The following is an 11,519-nucleotide window of genomic DNA, read 5'->3' on the forward strand; positions in this document are numbered from 1 at the left end:
CATCTAGTTTATTTCAAATCTTGAACCTACAATCCTATTTGCTTTAATCTGAGGTCTCAACTTTAGCAACCTTAAAACAATGACACATCTTTTCTTGATTTATCATCTTTTTGTAGGCTTTATGATGAATCTGGCTCTTCCATCCCCCCCCCCCCCCCCCCCCCCCCCCCCCCACACACACACACACACACACACACACACACACACACACCAAATTCACAAAATATTCAATAAAACCTATTCGATTTAAAGATAAATAAAAATTCCATGTTCGTTTTAGTTTCATGGGAAAAAAATAATTTAGAAAATTTTATTGTTTGACTTGGCTCAGGCAATTAATCTCACATAATTAGTTTTATATCTAAAACTTGCAGAATATGATGCCGCATTCTATAAATTGATTAGGTTACATATTGTTTTTTGTAATATAAATAAGTCACACGTGATTTTTTAAAATAATGTGAGAATCCATGATCGCTTATATTTGATACATATTGGGTAAAGTCCCAGACTAATGTATTATCCTGTAAATCATGTTAATCAAATAAATTGCATTAGCCAAGCCATACACGATATGCTAATCCGATAAAATGGTTATAGAGAAAATCAAAATTCTTACCTTTAATTAAACTGTCACCTATTCCATTTATTCGGTTCTTGAGGGCGTCACATGTGATTTTTAATTAATGGAATATGAATTAATCTGGCTAAATGATTTGAAAAAGAAATGTGGGGTATAGATATAAATAAATTAATGTGAAATTAAGGGAAATGTGGAGTACTTGTCAACTAGCTAGGCATACCGTAAATGAGAATTAATGCTTTTTTTTTTCCGTTAGCAGTAGTAGATGAGAATTAATGCATTTTATTTTTTCGTTAGCTATATATGGTTGGAACCTATATTATTTACATATTACACATGTTAGCAATTTCAGCTCGCAGGATAACGAGAAACTAGTACATTTTTTTCCGGACGAGTTTCTCACACATATTTTGTTCAATGTGATTTATATAACTAACGTGATTTGCGGTACGTTAGTCCGTGATTTTACCGAGTAAAATTTCTTAACTATAATATTATCATATTTTTTAATATAAATAAAAATAATTACAAAAAATTGGAAAAAATACAGTATGTTATTTTTTTTAAAAAAAATAACATACTGTAACCATACAATGCGTAGAAAGAGGTGTAGTTTACTGGCCTCGAATTTGATTCAAAGCATAATTTTTGGTGACGTGCATTGTTGAAAGAAATCAACATCAGCCAAATAATAAAACATACTATAGATTATAGAATTATTATAGTATTTGATGTGATCTCAGTGAAATGGATGAGCCGGGTGAGGGGCTCCACCGGATCAAATCAATGATTTAGTGTTTAAGAATTTGAGTGAAGATAACGGCTTCGATAACACCTGCAAATAAGAAAGGAACTCATGAATGGACGCTAAAGGAGTGTCCGACGTAGCCACTCCGATGCTTAAGTTAGCAGGTTGAAGATGAACACAAGCGATATATTTGAGGATATATGTGAGTGCTTGAAAGTTCAAAGATTCAAAATCTGTAAATGACATTAATACCTGCTATTTATAGTATAAAATGGGGTAGATACCTCGTTTCCAGTGCCACCTACTAAGTATGGCAAGTCGGCTGTCTATATTATAGCTTCTTATGACTTTTAGATCACTCCAAACCCATGTTGCTCTGACAGATTAGACAGCCTGTATCAATCACACTCGAGTGTGGTGCAATTCTCGAGGGGGCCCGGGTGGTAAGATACCCGGGTGCTTGTATGAGGGCCCGGGCTGTTGATTATCCGAGAGAAGAAGAAGTGCCCGGGTAGTGAGGAGAGTACCCAGCATATTGGCTCTGATCTGGGCTATCCAATTAATATCCCGGGTCATTCATGACCTGGATATTTATGGGAGTATCAGTATTCTTAATGATATTTACTTAATTAAAAAATGATATCCATCACTTAAATGAATATTTAATTTAAAAAATGCCGAACGTTTCAAAATCGTATCGGATTTGAGTGGTTTATTATAATGAACTGACTAATGGCCGGACTAGTAGGTCAATTCTCACGTGCACGACCTATTTAAGGGAAAATTGTCAAAACAATTCCCTAAATCTATTTTGGTCCTGTAAGTTATGTTATATTTTGATTTTTGGTTTTTTTTACGGAATGTTTACACGACATCATAAAATATTGATGTAGTACCGAGAAGTGGAGATCAAAAATCAAAACAAAAATCTAACTTACATGACCAAAACCCTAATATGAGTACTTGCATGACCAAAAAACAAAATAAACAAACTTAAATGACATTTTGACTATTTTCCCTCTATTTAACAGTGTTTTTTTTCAATGAGTATTTCAAATTTTCGATTAAATGGCTACATCTTAATATCTTATCCAGTAGTGATCGGTCATTTCTAAAACTTGGGTGGGCATGTCTTGGAATTTGTCAAAGTTCAGTCAATTTTAGTCGGGTATCCAAGATATGTATATTAGGTAGGAAAAAAAAACTCGATTATAACCCGATAAGATCGGGCACCCAAATAGTAATTTCAAATACCCAATGAGTCATTTTTTAAATAAAAAACTAATTATATAGCTTACAAATAAATATTGTTTAAGAGAAATTTCTCGAAAACATATAATGTTAGAGTTTTTATTACAATAAACCCTCACACACAAAAACCCGTGTGCATAAATAATTTATGTTTTAATCCAAAAATAAATCAATATTTTAATTGTTCCTAAACTTAAAAAGTGAAAAAATAAATATGAAACGTGATAATTATAACCAAACCCGTAACATGAATATATACACAAGCACAATACGATATAATAAGGACAACATGGAGTTTTATACTTTTCGATCGAGAACAAGTATACCTACATACATACAAACATACACACACACACACACACACACATATATATATATGTATGTATATATATATATATATATATATATATAATTGACTCGTGAGATGGTAGAATAAATTTTTGTGATATATATACACACACACACACATAAATCTATTAATATTTCAGATTAAAAACTACACTAGAAGTTTAAAATGAATTATTAATGAATAATGGAAAGAGGAAGAGGGGAAAATAAAATAAAATAAAATAAATAGAAAACAAATAAAGCAAGAACAAATTAAAGCACTTTGAAAGCTAAAGGGTCCATATCATGTCTCCTCAATGTAGTATTCAAGACGTGATCTCAGTCTTTGTTCACTGAATCCATTCCATTTCCAGTATTTTCCTCAAACCTTCTCTTTCCATCTTGCTTTCTTGTCCGATTTCCAAATTAACCCATGAATCCTTCTGCAACAACGATGTTCAGCGACTCCAAAAAAGGCTCCGCCAGTAATCCACCGCCCCCACAACCACGTCCACCGCAGCTCAGCCGTTACGAATCCCAGAAGAGAAGAGACTGGAACACTTTTGGTCAGTACTTGAAGAACCAGAGACCTTCTGTTCCACTCTCACAGTGTAACTGTAACCATGTTCTGGAATTTCTCCGATACCTAGACCAGTTCGGGAAAACTAAGGTTCATTTGCATGGGTGTGTGTTCTTCGGGAAGCCCGATCCTCCGGCGCCGTGCATCTGCCCCTTGAGGCAGGCTTGGGGCAGCCTAGATGCACTGGTTGGACGGCTCAGAGCAGCTTATGAAGAGCACGGCGGATCACAAGAGACTAACCCGTTCGGAAACGGGTCGATCCGGGTTTATTTGCGTGAAGTGAAAGAGAGTCAAGTTAAGGCTAGAGGGATTCCATACAAGAAGAAGAAGAACAAAATCAATAATAAAAAAAGGCCCATCAGGAATCCGAAGCTGCCCCTTTGAATTAATAAGCCTTCTCTTTTTGCAGGAAAACATGGTAATTTGTCCTTATTTCATCTAAAGATTTTATGAATCCATGTTTCACATCTTTATAGTCAGCTTGTAGTGACTTGGAAACTGATAAATTATAATGGAAAGAACAGTGAATTTCATATTGTTTCCAGAGTGGTGTTTGTCGGAATGTTCACAAGTTAAATAAGGAAACATCTGATATCTACATCTTTGACCCGGAGCAGTCTTTATACAAGCAAAGAAACCCTAGATCCATCTACCAAAAACGAAACCCTAGTTTTTTCGAGGATATTTTTGGCGACCCTGGTCGAGAAATCAAATCACGGCATTACTAAACTAATTCTCTTTATATATATATATATATATATATATATATATACACATCTCTCACGCGACAAGGTAGTCCGAATTTTTTTTTGAGAGTGACCATACTCGACCCAAACATCCATCAGTTGATTTGTCTAAGATCAGTACTGATCTACTTGTTGTGCCCATGCAATATCTCATTCAAGAAACAATCTACAATTTTGGCATTTTTATTTGTAGATTGCTTCAAAACAGCAGTGCTATCAATCCATCGACTGTTTAATAAAAATCACCTAATTTAATTCATGTACGTGTGATATGTATGTACATTTTACTTTCTAAATTATATATAATCACCGATCCTTCCAAAACCCACCGCTGAGCTCTCCTATTCATCCCCTTAATTCCAATGCCTTTCCTTTTATCTAATTTCCGTTCGATAGCCATCAACTTAATCCAAACTCGGAGTGAGATAATCTTGAGGACCGGACTGTATGGCCTCTAGAGCCACAGAGAGCATATCATATAGTTTTATGCCAAATTACTTAAATTTAAAAACATGATAATTTTTTCATAAAGGAATTATATTGTTTGGTCTAGTTTCGAGACTTTTCGTTCAACACTATTTATGGTAGGTTTACTTAATTGCTTTCTGTCAAATCATGCGAAAATACCGTGCATTTACTTTCTTGTACCAGTACGTATGTGATGAACATATTTTTTTGTTGGTTTGGTACTTGCTATTTAAACAATTATACAGGAGAAAAAAATTCTTTTGGTTCAATAACTTCTTTTTTCTCTCCATTAATTTTCGATTTTTTTGTTTCATTGTTGGACTTTGGAGGACTATTGGGTATTTTTCATTTTAAATGAAAATTAGATAACCACCTTATGACACTGATAAGTGGATGAATAAGTGTGGAAGAAGAGTGTCCCACGTAATAAAATAATATTAGCATGAGTGAGATTATCTAATATCTGATATGATAGACTCAAAATTTACAGGTGCATTTGTTGTGAAGACCTTGAGAATCAACATGATTCAGTGGTATAAAATGTGGCTTAGTGGATGAATAATCATGATATCATGACTTAAGGGACATGAGTTCATGGAGTAGTGACTTAGTGGATGAACAATCATGTGATCATGACATCTAGTGGGGTGTCTTACCAACCCTATAAATAGTGGCCAAATGCTAGAGAAATCACATCACAAACCACTCCAAGTTGCTGTCAATTTTCGAGTACCCAAATTCTGCCATATTCAGAAAATTTTGCTCATCGTTTTAAACGTTCGAATCCAATCTCTGCCGTTCAGAATACACTTACGCGTGTTTTGAGCAACATATACAAAATTCAGATCGATCCAATAGTTCAGTTAGGTGAAAATATTTTTTCAAAGTGACTGATTTTTGGTGTCAAATTCCAAATTGACGTTCATTTCAAGATTTTTGGAACAATTTCTCAAGTAAGTAGGTTTTACTATAATTTTATGTGCACTTGCATTTCATAAGTGTACTATTTGCTATATATAAAAGGACATGCTTGTTCTTAATAAGTGTGTCCATGTTTGTACAAAAAGAAGTATGTATGTTTTGAAATTCGATCGACATATGTTATTCTTTCGATTTGTTAAATGATATTTGAAAGCATATTTGAGGAAAATATTTTTGAAGGCACTGTTATGATCAGGAAATTCTGACGTTTTCTTTGATTTGATATGGCCATAATGCAGTGGGATATAATAACCGATACTATGGGATCGCCCCCTTAGAGAATATAACTTAGGGAACTGATCATTCAGCCATGTAAAATAAGATGATTATCAGTGTCATTTGTTTGAATTGATATGCTATGATTTGAACATGCTATCTGTCTTCGAATGATATATGCAATTGTTATCAATAATGACTGATCAACCCCTATTTACTGAGAGTTTATCTAAATACTCACCCCTTACTTCCTCCCCTCAGATAAGAACAAAGAACAAATTGAGGAAGAAAAACAAGAATGTTTATGGTGCTGGTGAAGATGTCTATTAAACAAGACCAATCATGTTATTTAGTTTTTGTCATTTTTTTACGCTTCCGCATTTCGTTCTCAAGTTTTGTAAAGACACTGATGTGATTTATGAAATAGACTGGTTTGAATATTTGATTACTACAAGGCTTGTTGTTTATAAATTGTGTGGTTTTGAAACAACCCCGGTGTCGACTAACATTGATCTTGGGGCTTGACATTTGTATTCACTACGAGGTGCAACAATTGCATCAAAATTTTCTAAACAAACTGTAATAGCCAGATCCACGATGAAATATGAGCTTTTATAATTCTTGAAAAATGCACTGCAGAGGCTGGATGATTTCGTCAATTCTTAGAAAATGTTCCAAGATGGAAAAACATGTGCCGAATATATGTATACATTGTGATAACCAATCTGTGATTGGAAGTATATAAAACAATATGTATAATGGTAAGTCTAACCATTTATGCTGTAGACACAATACCATTAAAAAACTACTCTTAACTGGAGTTATCTATGTTGACTACATAAAGTCAAAGTATAATATAACGAGCCCGCTAACTAAAGGATTATACAAAAAGTTAGTTGCGAAATCGTCAATGATTAGAGAATGATGCTTAAGCCGATAGAATAAATTGATGCGAAGAAAAATCTAACATATGCTGACTAAAGATCCCAAGAACTAGGTTCAAATGGATAACCTAATTGCATTGATTCGTAGATCATTGTGGGAGTTATCATTAGCTCATTCCTATTATGAAACGATGAATGTTGATAATAAGCGTATGACTTCTAATGATCTGATGATAAACAATATAGAATTATCTATGTGAGAGAGAAGTGAGGTCTTTTCGAAGGTATTGCAAGGCTCAATTCTAGACCCTCTTGCAGAACCAGGAATGTGTTCATGGCCAAAACAAACACGATCATGAGAACTGAAGAGTATCAAGGAGAGTAATGTGTGAATTATATCTTAATTTACAAAAACTGTTGTACAGTTTAAACACATCATATCTACAGTCAACTAGTGAATTGTTGTGCTTTCACAAGGGAAATTAAATGGTAATACCTACATATCATATGCAACATTAACTATTGAACTTTATCACAAAAATCATCAAATATCTTTTAATTTCCATTCATATGGAAGATTGTTGGACTTTGAACTTTGGAGGAATATTGTCTTTTTTCCATTTTGAATGGAAATTGGATAAGCATCTTATGACCTTGATAAGCGGATGATTAAGTGCGGAAGAAGAGTGTCCTACATAGTAAAATAATATTAGCATGTGTGAGCTTATATTGAGTTACATTTTGTGAATTTGTAAGAATGATTGATCGAAAAGCTTTCTTTCGTGTGCGTTTGCGCAGAGGGTGCAAGAGTACGAGCGCGACTTGGGTGCGTCGAACGTCGGACCGATCAAGGCAAAATTGCCCACCAAGGTTCACATGTTTTTTGCTATTTTCCTGAATTTTTATTTTCGGAATTTCACCCCAAATCTTTCTATCTGACTGTTGATGCTCCATATGATTGACTATTGGTGCTCCACCTGAGCAGCCTTAGGCCTTTAGGATGGCCAGTCTGTGACTGTCCGTATGTAACCCAAGTGCCTATATAGAGGTAGCCTCGAGTCTTTTAAGCATATCTCACACTCACATATTACTTTCATCTCTCTTCTTGTCTCTGATTCATGCTGCCCTGTTACTATGCCCCAATTTGTGATAGAGTTCAGGTACTTCTTCAGTTTGTTGACGTAGTGCCTTCGTGCTAGGTTATTGCTAGTTGTTTCATTGTATCCTAAGAAACAGTCATCCAACTTGATCTATGAAGCACATATCGGAGGAGACGAATCTGTTTTAAGGACATTATACTTCGTACATGCCTCATTTTGCTTTACTATTTTAGTTTTGTATATTGTATTTTCTCACGATACCGTTCATTGGTTTCTGTTAGGTTTTCTGTATCTTCTAAAAGTTCACAATACTTTATTTCTCTTTCAAGAACTATGATATTGCATAACATTGATACAATAACCTTTGAATTGAATATTAGTGGTAGCTAGATGAATCAAAATAACTGAATTCAGAAGTTATTAAACCCAAATAAAAATTCTAAAGCTAGTTAGTTGACTAAAACTAAAAAAAAATAATTAATAGAAAAAAAAATTATTTTCCCTTAATTATATACAGTGCCAGGTTTCTGTTCGGCCCATGAATGTCCTTGCATACCAATTTTTTTACAACAATTAAGGTATGTGTGTAGGTATTATTATATTATATGCTTGCATAATTACATATCGAACACATATTTATTAGCGTCAATCAAAAACAATATTCATGCATTCAAAGTTGCTATCAGGGTTTGGTACAAAGAATTAGTTGCTAGTTGTTAGTAAATTTATTTATATTGTAATTATGTGCAGTTGTCTATAATTGATTAGCTGACAGTTCCCTTGTTTAATAATTGGTCGGCTTTACTGTTATGCCGCAACATGAAAATTTTAATTGCTTCATAATTATGAAAATAACAGGAGATCAGGTATTATATATAGAGAGAGAGAAGGGCACAGAGAAAGTGTAAGAAACTTATAATTTCAGGTACATCTATGGAAGAAAGATTTGAAGAACTGATCATCATAAAATAAGAAAAGGTAAAAAGAGATGGAATATATGTCAAAATCGTTTGCAAATTGACCTTGGGAAGGATGGAGCCATACATAAAAACATTTTCCTCATTCTCTATCCAGGAGGCATAATATTGCAGCCTAGGGTCGGTTCTAATTAAGAAAGGAGATAAGCATATTGATTAAGGCAACATATACATATATATGATCAGATTCTGGCATTGAGTTTTGATTCTGGGGTTGATTTAAGTTGATATAAATGCACGATTGCAACGCAAACACTACATTCAGGAGCTACACGTACGTTTTTCATGATCCCCTTCAAATAATAAAAAATGTGTAATTTTGTGCCATTCTTTGAAATATGAGTTCTCGGCCCTCAACATATTAAGTCATCCTTTATTGATTTTTTTCTTTCTTGGCCTCATGAGTTTAGTAGAGAGGTATTAGGAAAGTTAGTGGTGATCTTACTGAGTTGAGGGAATATTTTTAAAAAAATATGCATAATCTTTGAATTTTTCTATTGGGTCAAGCCAATTAGATTCGACAGAATTGCAAAGTACGTTGACGGCCAATTAGGACATGTACACTACTGTATCTTATAACCATGCATAACAAGTTTGAGAAATTGGTAAAATCTTTTGTTGGAATTGTTGTGCAGGATTAATTAATTAGGTGATCAAGATGTTGTGCCTGCAGGTTTCCAGTTTTTGTTTAATGCAGACGATCTGTAAAATCCCAAATAATTCTTATGTATAACATAAATAGACTGTATTTTTTATGATCTCCACTTGAAATGGATCACATATCTATAGATGAGATTTTTCTGTATTATATTTTATATTTTAATATCTTACAGATAAATGTACAAAATTTATATAATTATATGAAAAAAATTGCAAATATCTAAAAAATCTTACACAAAATTCACGAGAGTCCATTAAATTTTGTTTACAAATATGTGAGAAAGTCAATAAAATATATTAAATTCACATACTTATATTTTTGTTTGGAAGAGGAAAGAATGGCTCGTGGAGGATTATGTTTGGGACTGAAAAATAAATGCAGTGGTTTGCCTGCAGCTTGGTTCATATGTTGCATACTTGCTTCAGAGAGGCGACACGATTGCTTCCGATAAGTCAACACTACAAGAAATTTCAGAATCAACAACACACATACGACAACGATTTTAACTAAAACCGTTGTTAAAAAACTTTTGACAACGGCGTAGATCATTTTTTAAGCAAAAGACAACGGTTTTTATAAAACCGTTGTCTTTGGGGGGTCAAAGACAACGGTTTTTAGGGTCAATGACAACGGTTCTGTAGAACCGTTCTTTGAACGTTTATGACAACGGTTTCATGAACCGTTGTCTATTAGCTAGCGTGTTTTTTTGGACAATCGACAATGGTTTTAGAAAACCGTTGTCGATTAGCGTGAATTTAGAATAAAACACAACGGTATTTAGCGATGATTTTCCGACAACCGTCGCTATTGTTAGTGACGGTTATAGCTAAATTGCCGCTAATTTCAAATTAGTGACTGTTTAATTTCAACCGTCGCTAACATTAGCAACAGAATCAAGTAAAACCGTCGCTAATTTGAAATTAGCGACAATTTAGCTATAACCGTCGCTAATATTAGCGACGATTTATCTCTTACACGATTGTACCAATTCACAACACAGATTTATTAAATTAATAATTTTTTTTATTTTACCTAAAATATTAGTGACAGAATTCATGTATAAACCGTCGCTACTTAGCGACGGTTTTGCACATGCATACCGTCGCTAAATGTAGCGACGGTTATTAATAAATCGTCGCTACGTTTAGCGACGGTGTAATAAACAATCGCTAATTAGCGACGGTTTATATATGCATTCCGTCGCAAATATCATTTGCGAATGTTTTCAAAACTGTCGCAAAATGTAGCCACGACAACGGTGAAAAACCGTTGTCTTTGAGCGAATCATTTAACAACAGTGACTTTAACAACAGTTTTAAAAGGGCTACAACATAAAAATTTACAAATTTTGAAATTTTGTATTTATTTTAGGTAATATGTTGAAAATTGGATGTATAAACAGTTTCCTATTATGCATATTTATGTAATGAACTGAAATGAATATTAAATAATCATATTTATTTTTCCTTTATGATTTTGAAAATTAATTATAAAGGTAGCTCGAGTTTAACATGATCATTAAAATATGAGTTATTTTATAATGAAAATAAAACATGAACTCAAGTTCAAATCATTTTGTTTGAGCTCGATGTTAAAGCTAAAACTATAATTACATGTATAAGTTAAAAATCAGATTCATAAAAGTTAATTATTACACTATTTTTTTTCAATTTCAGTCGATATTTATGTATGGAACTGTTAGTAGACGGACAAAAACACATCTTATTTCACACAACAGAAATTATTATAAGAATCTATTTTAATAAATTACAAAAATAACTAAATAATGTATTAGTTATAATTAATAACTTAAAGATTTATAAAATAATTAATTAAGTTAAAAATTTATACGCTCCCAACAATTACGAGTGCATGGGCTACCAGTAACTATTAATTTTCTTTATTAAAAAAAAAACAATTGCAAAGATAATATTATTTTAAACAAAATTTATAAATATTTGATAGAATAAAATTATGTTTCCCCACTGGGCATCTAA

At 33.2% G+C, this 11,519-nt stretch overlaps 1 protein-coding gene across 1 annotated transcript; it reads left to right on the top strand.

Moving 5' to 3' along the window:
* The first annotated feature begins 3,342 nt into the window (after positions 1-3,342).
* LOC142504484 (protein LIGHT-DEPENDENT SHORT HYPOCOTYLS 10-like) lies at positions 3,343-3,873 on the top strand. The gene has a single exon (XM_075617341.1). The coding sequence runs from the start codon at positions 3,343-3,345 to the stop codon at positions 3,871-3,873; it is 531 nt and encodes a 176-aa protein (XP_075473456.1).
* The last annotated feature ends 7,646 nt before the right edge of the window (positions 3,874-11,519 follow it).

The sequence above is a fragment of the Primulina tabacum genome, chromosome 9 (genome assembly GCF_025594145.1).
Source record: "Primulina tabacum isolate GXHZ01 chromosome 9, ASM2559414v2, whole genome shotgun sequence".
NCBI lineage: Eukaryota > Viridiplantae > Streptophyta > Magnoliopsida > Lamiales > Gesneriaceae > Primulina > Primulina tabacum.

Excerpts from the sequence above, each read along its gene's own strand:
- LOC142504484 (XM_075617341.1), top strand. The coding sequence starts at position 3,343 with ATGAATCCTTCTGCAACAACGATGTTCAGCGACTCCAAAAAAGGCTCC.